At 37.8% G+C, this 14,665-nt stretch overlaps 1 protein-coding gene across 2 annotated transcripts in view; it reads right to left on the bottom strand.

Moving 5' to 3' along the window:
- LOC126101571 (protein argonaute-2-like) overlaps window positions 1-14,665 on the bottom strand; it is a 317,714-nt gene that overhangs the window by 247,797 nt on the left and 55,252 nt on the right. For both annotated transcript variants that reach the window (XM_049912221.1, XM_049912220.1), the window contains exon 5: window positions 1,979-2,186. In XM_049912221.1, coding sequence (XP_049768178.1) covers window positions 1,979-2,186 — 208 coding nt within the window. The remainder of the gene's footprint in view (window positions 1-1,978; window positions 2,187-14,665) is intronic.

Raw genomic sequence — 14,665 nt, 5'->3', positions numbered from 1 at the left:
ATGTTGTGGGGAGCAAAAGTACTCTTCACAAGAATGTGATTTGTAGTAATATTGTAGTAGAGAGGCAAGTGTACATAAATGATTGCAAAACAAAAAATTAGATAGTACTGATGTATCTTTAACTGTACTAAAAGAAGAAAATCACAAGGAAAAACAAAATAAAAAAAAAACATGAGTAAAAAAAAATTAAAAAGAAAATCATAAGCAAAAGAAAAATATACAAAAAAAACATGACTAAAAAATATAAAAAAAATCAGAAGTTAAAATATATATATATATATATATTGGCTTGTGTCTGTGTATGTGTGGATGGATATGTGTGTGTGTGCGAGTGTAAACCTGTCCTTTTTTCCCCCTAAGGTAAGTCTTTCCGCTCCCGGGATTGGAATGACTCCTTACCCTCTCCCTTAAAAACCCAATCCTTTTGTCTTTCCTTCTCCTTCCCTCTTTCCTGACGAGGCAACCGTTGGTTGCGAAAGCTAGAGTTTTGTGTGTATGTTTGTGTTTATTTGTGTGTCTATCGACCTACCAGCGCTTTTGTTGGGTAAGTCTCATCATCTTTCTTTTTAAATATATTTTTCCCACGTGGAATGTTTCCCTCTATTATATATATATATATATATATATATATATATATATATATATATATATATATATATATATATAAGGCAAATATAGAAAAAAACATTACACTATATATGTCCAGTATCATTTTTACTGTACAATATGTAAGAATAATGAAACTAACATTAATATTTATAAAAAAAAAAAAAATTTAATCTTAATCTAGGAAATGAGTTTTGCCTTTCTATTATTTTCAGTCTGTATGCTGTATGTTAGAATATTTCTCATGTATGTTTTATACCATGTATATTTGTCATGTCAAATAACTTCTTTACTTGAATTTTTGTGTATGAGATTGATGGGGAAGTATCATTGCAACAACAGCCAGTAACAAGTCCACAGATTCAAAGAGTCAAAATTTGGAAGAGGTTATCAGACTGCATCATTAATGTACTAATTGTGTAATACAGATCCATTACTGAGTGTGGTCGGGATTTTGTTGTATATGTCCATAACAACAAAAGCCCTGGGGAGCAGTTGTAATGGATCTGGGAGACGTTATTTTTTTTTTACCGTATTTGTTGATACCGAATTTAAATGTTTTCTTATATTTTTGTCAGGATTTATTATAATTTGTCTTATTATATGTTAATTTACTTCTGTTTTTGAGAGTAAAAGCATATTGATTACTATTAGAAAATGTATCGAAGAATAGCAAAGAGACTGATTACAACTGGAAGATTGTGTGCGGTGTAAAACATCTTTGACGTTGGAGTCATCTTTGACTGTTTTTAGTCGGCAGCTAACTCTTGGTGTGTGTTGACCATGGTGTTGACGGAAGAACAATTTGAAGTATGTTACTATTATTTTTGTATGAACTAAAAAAAAGAAGAAATTACATTTGAAGAAACTGTATTTGAAACACCAAAATGAGAGAAACACGTTGAACCACGTCAATTCTGCAACCAACAAAGATGCATTGTGGAATCATTCTCAGACAACGGAAGCCAAGACTATATCGCCGTATAAACGTCTAATGGAAAAGGTACTGTCACGAAATATGGCAAATTTAAGTAAATAAGAAAAAATAGTGATCATATTTTCAACTTGTGTCTTAGTCGTATTTCAACCTAAAGGAACCAAAAGCTAGCCCAGCTTTCGGAAATTTTAACTCTTCCTTAGAGAGAAAGAGAGATTCACTTGGGAAGGTCAGAAAGGAAGTAGAGACCAAACAATGTCAGGGATCCATATATTGAAACATTCCCAAAAGCGGTTGTAGCAAATGGAAATGAATTCTGATGTTGTCAAAAGCAGTAGTAGTAAATGAAAATGAATTCCGTTATGTCTAACATCCAGATGTGTTAAATTAATACCACATTAATATTGTTTCAGAAGAAATATTAAATGTTCTTACCTGAATAGACGTTTAGGGCGGTCAGGACTGATTGCCACATCATAATGCATGACAGTCTCGTTCTTCAATTTACTGAGGTCTAGTCTAAAATGATTAGTGTCGACCACTGTTTTCCTGCCCTTTGAACCTCCTTCAAGAATGTTAGGGCGAACTGGTATATTTATAGTGTCTAACGACAAATTTTTCATTTTCTGAGCAATGTCATCATCTGTAAAATAAAACCATAAGGAATTTTGTTGGAAAAAAACAACAGATTCACTAAGCAGCTTATACAAAAAAACAGTGCATACTACATTTCTCTAATCAGGATATTATCAAAATAAAAATAAAGTACAATGTAATATTGATTTAGTACTATCACCAGGAGAGTGCAATGTCCTATAATAAGTTTAAAAAACTTGAAGTAATTAATACACTCACAATAACAAAACTTTTTTTTTTTTTTTCCACAGGAACTGCACTTTCTGTCCTCAGCATTAATTTTTTCTCCACTTGCAATGAAGTTTATTAAAACTTTGCTCAATATAATGTGATGAAGTACTTAAAAATGTGTAATTTGGTTATCCATCCATACATAAAAAAATGTATGCGTGCATGTGTGTGTGTGTGTGTGTGTGTGTGCGCGCGTGTGTGTTTTCTCCACATCCCCTCATGAAACCATGGGACAGATTTCAATCACATTTTGCTACACGTACCCTCACTATCAAGCAACAATCACCGTTGAGGTATGAATTACATACCTATTATAGTTAAGGAGATATGAAGTCATAAAGAATGAGATGCATGAAAAACTGCCACATCATGTGTGATGTTTAAATGTATTACTTCTTTGCTACAACTGTATTCACAGTAAACGTCATAGGCTGATACACATAAGCTGCTAAATGCGGCTATAAAAGTATATCATGATACCACACAGTTCTGGAGATATGATGTCATAAACACTGAGATGGGTGAAATGCTCCCATGTCATGCATGACATTTAAATTTATTACTTCTTTTCTACTAACTCTATTCATAACACATTTTGCAAACAGTATTCACATATGCCACTGAATGTACCTCCAAAATTATATCACTGGATGAAACATAGACCAGGAGATATGATGTTATAAAAACTGAGACGCATGAAAAACTGTCACATCATCCGAGACATTTAAATTACTACTTCTTTGCTACTATCTCTATTCACAATAAATTTCACTGACAATATCCACATTATGTAACTGAATCATTCTACAACACACAGTTCAAGAGACGTGACTTCACAAACACTGAGCTACATGAAAAAAAATACCATATCATGCAAGAAGTTTTAATACATTTATTCTTTACCACTATGAAACTCATATAGTTCAATAAACTTAAGAAATCCCTGCACCTGGTAGTGTTTTTGAAAAAATTCAACTGAGAAGTGCAAATGGCTGCAGGTGAAAACAACAGCCATCTATAGAGGTATGAAAAGGCATTGTTATAGAGGCCTTTCCAAAATCACATTATACACACATGAAGCAGCTGCACCCAGCATACAGAAACTGTCTGGGTACAGAAACTGTCTGGAATCACATTTCTTAATTCGGATACTGTACTTATGCGTTTGTACATAATGCATATTTCATTGTGTGACTGTTTCATAATTTCAAACACGTTTTCATGAATACAAGGAAATGACTTTTTTTCAATACTTGATACTTGACAACAAACACAGTTCTCTTTTTGTTTTTGCTTCTAATATAAAAACTGGCAATATGAATACCTGAGCAGTGCTGGGTTTGTCATTTTTAGAGTCTCCTCAGTGGGTGGCTGTATCATGCATGACTATCGGCCCGAATACATTGTCCAGTCACATTAATGTGACCTCTTGTTAAAAGTTCGAATAACTACCTTTCACAGTGCGGACTGCTGCGAGACATGCAGAAAGAGAGTCAATGAGGTTCTGGATGGTACTGTCAGGGATGTGGAGGCATGCCAATCCCAGTGCTGTTGCCAGCTCTACTAGGTTTCTTGGTTGAGGATCCCTGGTGCGAACAGCTCGATTGAGATGGTCCTACAAATTCACAATTGAGTTTAAATCCAGACGGTTTGAACCACACTTGTATACTGTGAGCTGTTGTTACACGTTGCATTGTCCCACTGGTAGATTCCGTTGAGGCAAGGAAAAACAAACTGCACGTACAGGTGGAAACGGTCCCCAAAGATAGATGCATACTTGTGTTGATCCCCTGTGCCTCCCGGAATGATGAGATCACACAGGGAATGCCATGAAAACATTCTCCAGACCATAACACTTCCTCCTGTAACCTGGAACCTTTTGATGACTTTTGCGGGGTATTTGATTTCAGATGTTTCACATCATATATGCCAATGGCCGTATGTCCAGTAGAGCTTAAAACATGATTCATCTGAAAAGTCTACATGTTGCCACTCAGTGGACATCCAGTTGCATTACTGAGATGCAAATTCCAGCCTTCATCGCTGATGAACAGCAGTCAGCAGTCAGCATAGGTGCACGATCCGTGCGCTTGCTGTGGAGGCCTGTACGCAGCAACGTTCGCCAAAAGCAGTCGACGAGGAGACACTGTTGGCAGCCTCTTGGTTCATCTGGGCAGTCACTTGATTAACAGTTGCATGTCTATTCGTGCATACACATTTCTGTAGCCGTCACTGACCTCTATGGACCACAGTGTACCACAGCTGCCTTGGTGCCCAGCTTGGATAGTCCCACTTTGCCACGCACAGTACACCTCAACTACTGTGGCATGTGAACAGTTTACAAACTTAAGCGTTTCAGAAATGTTTCCACCCTTGGCCCAAAAGCCAAAGATTGTGCACTTTTGCTCATCAGGTAAATCACTCCATTTCTGCATTAGGATAACAACTGCACTGTTTTCCACATCCCCCAGACACATTTTATATATCTTCCACTACTAGTGCTGACATCTGCCATCTGTGAATGGTTACTGCTCAGTGATGATGAACATAGACAGTGGTCACATTAATGTGAATGGACTGGGTATAACAAACAGCAAGTGGCTAGTCAATGCCCTTGAACCATCTAACAATGACCATCTGCCTGGCTAGACATCCTGGTCACCACCATTCCATTACAATTATGTATTCCACTTCAGTCCGTTCCCTTGCCAATTTGCTTGTTTTTGTATCTTTATCAATCTGAGTTACTTAACAGACATTTTATATATCAAGTAATTCGATAAATGAAAAATATTAGTCACCAAGAAATGAAAAATCTTAGTCACCAAGCAACAGCAGGAGAACACACATATAAAACCTGCAAGCATTAGGAGCCAGTGGCTCCTTCTTCTGGCAGAAGGGTGATGGATGAAGGAAAAGGACTGGGGAAGTTTAGGAGGTGGAGTGAGTTCAGAAAAATCGCACAGAACCCCAGGTCAGGGGAGACTTACCAGATGGGATGAGAAGGAAATGCTGAACACATATAACATCCTGCTCATTTTAGTTGCCGTTTGTACATTGGTAATCACTGTTGCCACAACTGCATCTTGATCACTGATACCAGTTTTGATGTGGACATCCTCAAATAGGTGACATTTATTTGTTGTCATTGGTTCCAAACTACGTGTTCTATGTAGTTTGCAGAGAATGCATTTAATATTGTTTCTCGGGATGTCTTTCTAATAAAACTGTAATTTTTCCCAATTGATTTTTGAATGATTACAGTCTCCATTGATGATTACAGTATGATTGGGGAACTTACATACAAGTGAACTAACATTTTCTTTAAGTTTTTGGTTACATCAAGAGACAAGTCTGGTGGGCAACGAAAGGATCCAATTACCATTTTATGCCCACACCTGATACTGAGTCTTACCCACAGAATTTCACATGCAGGATTTTGAGTTTCTAGTCAACTGCGACTACACCAGCTCCATTTCCCATTAGCCTATCCTTTTGATATACACTTAAATTTCCCCCCTAAATCTCACTCCTATTGGTTTCGGGTTTCAATCAGCTTTTGTGTACCCTGTATTATGTGAGCATCACTGCTTTTCAGGAGCTCATCAAACTCTACCATTTTTTGTGAATGCTCTGACAGTTAACCACCATGATTTTAATACTCTCACCTGTGGAAGGCATTTCTTTCCCCCTAGCACTGATACTTCCAGGTTTCCTACAGCTGTCATTACCTGGATTGAATGGAGAGCTCCCTATTACAAAAAATCCTTAAGTGCACCCCACACACTGTCAGCTACTTGGGTAGCACAGCCTCTGATGTGTAGTGCACACCTGACCTATTTAGGGACACCCTACAGTTCTCAATCCTATCGCACTAGTCCAGGAAGTCACAGCCTATTTTCTCTCAGAATTTTCAAAGTCTCTGGTTCAGTCCTTCCACTCATCTAAGCACCAAGGGGCCATGATCAGTTCTGGCCACAATGCTGCAAACTGTGAGCTTTGTTGAAACTCCAAGCGCAAGGCTGGTCTTCTGAACCTTCTCTGCTGGTTGTTGGAAAGATGGCTGGTTGGTTGGTTTAAAGAGAGAGAAGGGACCAAACTAAGAGGTCATCCGTCCCTTGTTCCTTATAAAACAATGCCACAAGGGTGACAATAAAATGGACGAAACATATAACACAAAACAGAAAGAAAGGAAAAGCCACAAGAACAAAGGGAAGGCAACGAATACTAAAAGGAACAAAAGAGGACAAGAAAACAAGAGAGAGACGCTAGAAACAGAAGGGAATAAAACATGAAAGCAGACTACAGTGGCTGGCCAACCATGGGAATAAAAAGGGAAAGCCAGCCACTCTGCAACACATTAAGACCTAGTAACGGAACATATTAAAGGCTTTACTGTACCGAAGTATGCGATACCCTCCAAATTCAACCAGTTTAACGAGTATTTATGATTATAGAAAAGTTATTGTGTATGTTAACAATGATTGCGTAACATGTCTCCATAAACAGTCAACCCATTAAATTATACTGAATAACTAACCCACACAAAAGTTAATATCACTTGATCACTGATACAGCAAATGTCATCATGTAAAAACACTGAATTCGTCTTAAATAATTAATATGAAGTACGAAAAATAGTGTACAACTTAGGTATTTTGGATCTCCTTAAATAAAAATCACCCAGTGAAACCTATTTGTTCACTAGGAGCGGTTTCACTTAGTATTCACGAAATCAATCCTGTTTTAGACGAAAACCAATGTATTTCTTAATAATTCATGTTAATTACTTATTTATGCAAATTAAAGAAGTCAATTGACAAACTTCTAAAAAACGGACTTTTTGTAACAAAGAATTATTCTGTCAAGTCAACAAATCTGTCTGTCATTTTAATAACATGTTAAATTATGTCACTCGATGCAAATTAATAACTTTTCTGCACAAATTATGATAACAGATGTACATGTGACTTGTAAACTATATCTCTTTTTAGTAGTTCTTTGACAATGTTATAAATACGAGCAGCAAGAAGGGTCGAGAGGCAGTCGGAATGTCACTTTGGTACAGTGTGTTAGTGTGTTATTGTTTGAGGTGGATAAACAATGCAAAGAACATGTAAAGGAAGTTGTGTTGTGTCATAGTCTTTGGTGGACAGTGGAATTAAGATGGCCACCAGAGAAATAAATATTTGAAGTTTACATATTTGTTGGTTTCGTTCATTCTTTATCATCAAAAGCACATAAAAAACATGGGACCTCATGTTTTTAACCCTAGACAACCAGATTTAGAGCCAGCATCAACATCGAGACACAGCAGCGATCCAGCAAGCAGCAGTGATTACTACAATGCATTTTAATGGCGCCAACCTAACATCAAGTGCTAACAAGCTCCATAAATGGGAGTGAAATAGTGCGATTATAGCAATTAGCAATATCTACGACCAGGCGACCATTACAAAAGTGGGGGCTCGTACGGGATCTTTAAGTGCATCGATGATAATAGTGCAGCGATAAATTTCGTAAGTGCTTAGCATTCCAAAAAAAAGTTTATTTGTGCAGTGTGGCAACAGTGAAAATATGTCAAAAATAAATAAATAAATAAAGTGTGTTTGTGCGACTACCAAAAACCATCATCACACCGCTCGGAAGATTAACGTCTGGATTATGTCAACAGAAGTCATCAATCAAGACCTCAGCTTCAATAAAACCGAATAGAAGTGAAGAAACCAACAGGAACACCGATCACGACATCATAGCATAAAGCCAGGTATTTTGTTGTTGTTGTCATTTAAAATAATTAATAGTTAACATGTCTCTACCTGAGAGTGATGAGATCGTAGGAAATGTAAAAATTGAACCAGGGGATGGTGAACAATTAAACTTAACAGAGTGGCTAGCAGGGTTTGCAACTCAAATAAGCTCGCAACTTAAACAATCCAGTGAAGAAATAAGTGTGAAACTGAAAGAAAACACAGATAGACTGGATAAGTTAAGTTTCAATTTTGATGTATTAAGTACTCATCTCAATGAGAAGTGTGAGGAAATTAAAACTACCCTCAGTAAGGACACTAGAGAACAGTTGATACACTTCAGAAAAGAATTTCAAGTTAAAGTTGAAAGTTTAAATGAAAACATACAAGCTAATACAGACAGCATTGCTGTCATCTACAACAGAGTAGATACTGAAGTTGAAAGATTAGATCAGAGAATAGACAAAACTTCAGAAAACCTTAAACAAGAATACAACCTGTATACCACTAATGTAGATACAAAAGTAGAAAATATGCACACTAAATGTACACAATTGGAGGACGCATTGATGTCCAAACAAACGATTTACAATCAAAATACAATGTATGGGCACATCCAAGTGAAATGCTTTCCTGGTGAAAATCTGCACCCTATTGACTTTATTCACCAATGTAAGGATATGTTTGTGGTAGGAATGTCAGATAACATAAAAATCAAGTTAGTAAAACGGTTTCTAGAAGGGGAGGCCCTATCCTGGGCAAATGAGAATAATGATTCTTGGAATACTTTTGAAGAGTTTGAAGCTAAATTTATTTGCAAATTTTGGTCACAATCCATACAAGCCAGATTAAAGTCAGAATTTCTAAATGGACCAGTGTATAGAGGGAAAGTAGGGGGAATGCAAAAATTTTGCAGAAATCAATTGAAAAAGCTTGCTCACTTGAATAACTCTTTTGATATTATGACACAAATTGATGTTTTAAAAAGAAGGTTACCAGAGAGACTGCAGTGGGAATTGGTCCATGGACCAGACAATTCAATGGAAGAGTTCCTGAAATTTGTAGATAGATTAGATAGGGCCTTGGAAAGAGAAAATAACCAAAGTTTTGGCTCTGGCAACCACCAGTATGGGGGGTGGCACAGGAATGTAAATAGAGATTATTATGGGAGGAGAGACTTTGAAAATTCTGGAAATAATGCTCCAAATAGGGGAGATAGGAGATATGAAAATGATTTCAGAAACAATACACAGGAGGGAGGATGGAGGAGAGATAACAGGAATGATAGAAGTAGGTATTGGGGAAGAGAACAAGATAGAAGGGGGTTTGCTGAAACTAGTGAACAAAACGACAACTACAAACGGACAGACCGAGGGAACCAGCCGGGAAACGGTGGACAGTCCCACTAGATGTCCGTAGTTTTGGGGCTAGACAATATTATGATAGGACAACACATAACCGAAACTGGAAAAGGAGAGGATACAATGTAAAGAGTAAGTACCATGAAAACACTGATGTTGTTAGAATGAATAAATTAGAATTTAATAAAAGGTTTTGGGATACTATGAGTAAGAGTGATACAGTTAATAAAAACAGTGTTCAAGCACAGGTAGTTAGTGAAAGTGCAGAAGTTGAAGGTATTGCAGAGTTCCATAGTTGGGCTGAAAAAGATACTGGTGTTAATATCAAGTCAGACACACCACAAATAGAATCTATTTTGGGGGGTTTATTTGATAAGAAGGGGGATGACGAAGTGTTTAATGGAGCCAAAGACTCAATTGCTGAGATTCAGATACATAGGGGGGAAACTGAAGATGGGGTTGTTGTGGAGGAGGAGGAAGAAGTAATAGAGGGACATTTAAATAATGATCCTAAATCAAGTGATGTTGTTGATGAGAGTGTGGAGGAAGAAATAAAAGTATTTGTAGAATTGAAAAGTGATGATGAGGTAAAGGTAAGTGGTGTGACAAACATGGGTCATAATGAGGTTAATGTAACTGAAATGCAGACTAGGGAATGTGTATCTGAGGACAAGCTATTGCCTATTGGGAACTATGAAACACTAATCTATGAGAATGGTAATAATAATAATATTAAAGAAAATATAAAGGAATGGAATGTAAATGTGTGTTTTCAAGAGAAAGGGGAAAAGTTTTTAGAAGTTTTGTGGAACAACTATGGAAACTGTATAAACAAAGATGCCTTTTGGAAAGAATCAGCAAAGGTATAAGTGCAACCTTGTATCCTACATGGTGGACAAGAATCCATAGTGGACTTTATAAAAAAGGGGGTGAAAACAGTAGTTGGTTAAGTGACAACACAGTGTTAAAAGGAACAGATGAAAATAAAGGTTTATGTTTAAATGTTAATGCTTTGCAAACAGAGAGGGATGTGTCTAAGTGTAGGAAAGAGAGATTAGACTAAGGAACTAAAGAAATTGAAAATGATCTATTGTTTGAAAATACTGAAATAGACAAAGATGTTGAGCTAGGTTGTCCATATGTTAAAGTAAACATTGACATTTGTCCATTTGAAATAAAAGAAAGCCCACATCCTAATGCGTATAGACTTATCTTTCCCAGATCAAGAAGGTTATTTGGATTAAGAAACATCACTGAATTGAAACCATATAAACATGGTTAAGCACATTTCCCTGTTTGAATACAGTTACTTACCCATTTTCCATAAAGCATGTTATCAGCAAAGTTTTTTACTGGGTGTGTCTAATAGCAACTACCACTCATCCTACAGACCCTGGAGAAGTTCCAGATCTCTGAGAGAATGTTTTTATATTTATATTGTCACTATTGAATATTAAATTTTGAGACATCTTCTTTACTTGCAACGGGCAAGAAGGTGACAAACATTTATTACTTTCCTTTTGTATTGTTGAATATGGGACATACTTGCACCAAATAAAAGACAATGAAAAAAATTGTTGTGCAAGACCCATCATTTTGTGACTATTGTGTTCTTAGGCATAAGATTTGTGTACAATTTTCTACAGTTAATCAGATGTTCACCAAGTTTGATATTTGTGTTATGTTGTGACCAATTTAAGTGTCCAATTTTAGTATTAATATGTTCTTGTACTGTCTTGACTATGCGTCTCAATGGGAGACAAGTTTTTAAATATTTCCTTTTTTTTTCAAGTGCATATTATATTCATACATGTGACTTCTCTAGTGTTTGTGTTTATATATCATGTCCATACTTATATTTATGTTCGCTGTTTTCATTTCTTTTATGTGGCTCAAAAAGAGCAGACAGTTGCAATATTTCCCTATGGACATATGACCTGTCCATCTATGTAATATATTTATGTTCCTTCTATTATCTTGATTAATCTGTGACTCAATGAGAACTGACTTTGAAATAATTTACATATATTTTTGATATATCTTAAAATCGCATGTGATATATTTGTGTCTGTTTTTAATCATTTTCCATGTGGCTCACTGGGAGGAAAGATTAACATATTTTTTACTTTCATATATTACTAATTATTTTTATTATGCTGTCATACTGAATGACATAACACAAAGTGCATTTGAAACAACACAACTAAAATATTTGCAAGAAAAAGTCATTTTGAAACGTTGTTACGGTCCTTGTATACATACACATTATGCATAGTAAAACAAAACAAAAATATTAAAGTAGTACATTTCCAAATTTTAACAATTTGACACATTTGTCCTAGTCGGCTAATATCATTAACGTTCTGTAAATGATATTACCCGAGGGGGGTATTGTAACGGAACATATTAAAGGTTTTACTGTACCGAAGTATGCGATACCCTCCAAATTCAACCAGTTTAACGAGTATTTATGATTATAGAAAAGTTATTGTGTATGTTAACAATGATTGCGTAACATGTCTCCATAAACAGTCAACCCATTAAATTATACTGAATAACTAACCCACACAAAAGTTAATATCACTTGATCACTGATACAGCAAATGTCATCATGTAAAAACACTGAATTCGTCTTAAATAATTAATATGAAGTACGAAAAATAGTGTACAACTTAGGTATTTTGGATCTCCTTAAATAAAAATCACCCAGTGAAACCTATTTGTTCACTAGGAGCGGTTTCACTTAGTATTCACGAAATCAATCCTGTTTTAGACGAAAACCAATGTATTTCTTAATAATTCATGTTAATTACTTATTTATGCAAATTAGAGAAGTCAATTGACAAACTTCTAGAAAACGGACTTTTTGTAACAAAGAATTATTCTGTCAAGTCAACAAATCTGTCTGTCATTTTAATAACATGTTAAATTATGTCACTCGATGCAAATTAATAACTTTTCTGCACAAATTATGATAACAGATGTACATGTGACTTGTAAACTATATCTCTTTTTAGTAGTTCTTTGACAATGTTATAAATACGAGCAGCAAGAAGGGTCGAGAGGCAGTCGGAATGTCACTTTGGTACAGTGTGTTAGTGTGTTATTGTTTGAGGTGGATAAACAATGCAAAGAACATGTAAAGGAAGTTGTGTTGTGTCATAGTCTTTGGTGGACAGTGGAATTAAGATGGCCACCAGAGAAATAAATATTTGAAGTTTACATATTTGTTGGTTTCGTTCATTCTTTATCATCAAAAGCACATAAAAAACACGGGACCTCATGTTTTTAACCCTAGACAACCAGATTTAGAGCCAGCATCAACACCGAGACACAGCAGCGATCCAGCAAGCAGCAGTGATTACTACAATGCATTTTAATGGCGCCAACCTAACATCAAGTGCTAACAAGCTCCGTAAATGGGAGTGAAATAGTGCGATTATAGCAATTAGCAATATCTACGACCAGGCGACCATTACAACCTCCACCCTAAAAGCACTAGGGTGGAGGCCACGGAGGGACAAAGGACATGTGCTAAAACATACATAGAAGTATAAAACCCACTCTCATGGATAAAATGTAAAACTAAAGCTGCTGTGGAAGCATTGTTGCCCAACACCGAAGGCAGGGTGCTGGGAAAGTTAAAAGTCTGCCGCAGAGCGGCTAAAAGTGGGCACTCCAGCAAGAGGTGGACGACCGTCATTTGGGAGCCACAGTGACACTGAGGTGGGTCCTCGCGATGGAGTAGGTAACCATGCATTAGCCACGTATGGCCAATGCAGAGCCGGCAGAAGGACAACTGATTCCCTGCGAGAGGCCTGCATGGAAGACTTCCACACATTCCTAGTCTCCTTAATGACACGCAGTTTGTTGAGTGTGCTGTTATGCCATTCTGTCTCCCAAAGACGGAAAACCCTGCGGTGTAAGACAATATGCAGGTCAGCTTCGGAGATGCCCATCTCCAGAAGCAGTTTCCGCGTCGCCTGTTTCGCCAGCCTGTCGGCAAGTTCATTGCTGGGGATTCCGACATGTCCTGGGGTCCATACAAACACCACCAAATGGTAGGACTGTTCCAGGGCATAGATGGACTCCTGAATGGACGCTACCAGGCAAGGGTAGCACTGGTCGATAGCTTGTAGGTTGCTCAATGAGTCAGTACACAGGAGAAATGACTCGCCAGGGCATGATCGGATGTACTCAAGAGCACGAGATATGGCCGCTAGCTCTGCAGTGAAAACACTGCAGCCAACTGGCAAGGAGTGCTGCTCAACATGTCCTCCATGAACATATGCAAAGCCAATGTGACCATCAGGCATTGAGCCATCAGTGTAAACCACTTCAGAGCCCCAGAACACGTCAAGAATTGAGAGGAAGTGACAGCGGAGAGCAGCGGCGTTAACCGAGTCCTTACGGCCATGCAAAGTCCAGACAAAGCTGCGGCCAAGGCATACACCATGGAGGCGTACGTGAATGGACCGCAAGTAAAGGTGGTAAAGTTCGGAGAGAAGGGACCACACACGAACCGCAATTGTTAGCCCCGATCTGGGCCGCCGACGTGGGAGATGGGCTGCCACAGGCAGAAAAAGGAGACAGTAATTCGGATGCTCAGGGGAGCTATGAATGTGTGCTGTGTAACTGGCGAGCAGCTGCGCACGTCTGATCTGCAGTGGAGGGACACCAGCCTCCACCAGTACACTGGTCACCGGACTCGTCCTAAAAGCTGTTGCAAATCGAACCCCACAGTGGTGCACAGGGTCGAGTAAATGCAATGCTGAAGGCGCTGCCGAACCATAAACCACACTTCCATAGTCAATTCGGGATTAGACAAGGGCTCTGTAAAGCTGCAGCAGCATACAGCGATCTGCACCACAATTGGTGTTGCTCAGGCAACGGAGGGCATTGAGGTGCTTTCAGCTCTTCTGCTTAAGCTGACGAAGATGAGGGAGCCAAGTCAATCGAGCATCGAAAACCAGTCCTACGAATTGATATGTCTCCACTACAGTGAGCGGATCGTCATTGGGGGTTCAGGATGAACGGTACGATGCCGACAAAAGTACATGACACGCGACTTTGCCGCTGAAAACTGGAAGCTGTGGGCTAGAGCCCACGACTGCTCCTTGTGGATGGCTCCATGGAGGTGCCGC

The sequence above is a fragment of the Schistocerca cancellata genome, chromosome 9 (genome assembly GCF_023864275.1).
Source record: "Schistocerca cancellata isolate TAMUIC-IGC-003103 chromosome 9, iqSchCanc2.1, whole genome shotgun sequence".
Classification (NCBI taxonomy): Eukaryota; Metazoa; Arthropoda; class Insecta; order Orthoptera; family Acrididae; genus Schistocerca; species Schistocerca cancellata.
This window is presented reverse-complemented; position numbering and strand designations above follow the sequence as displayed.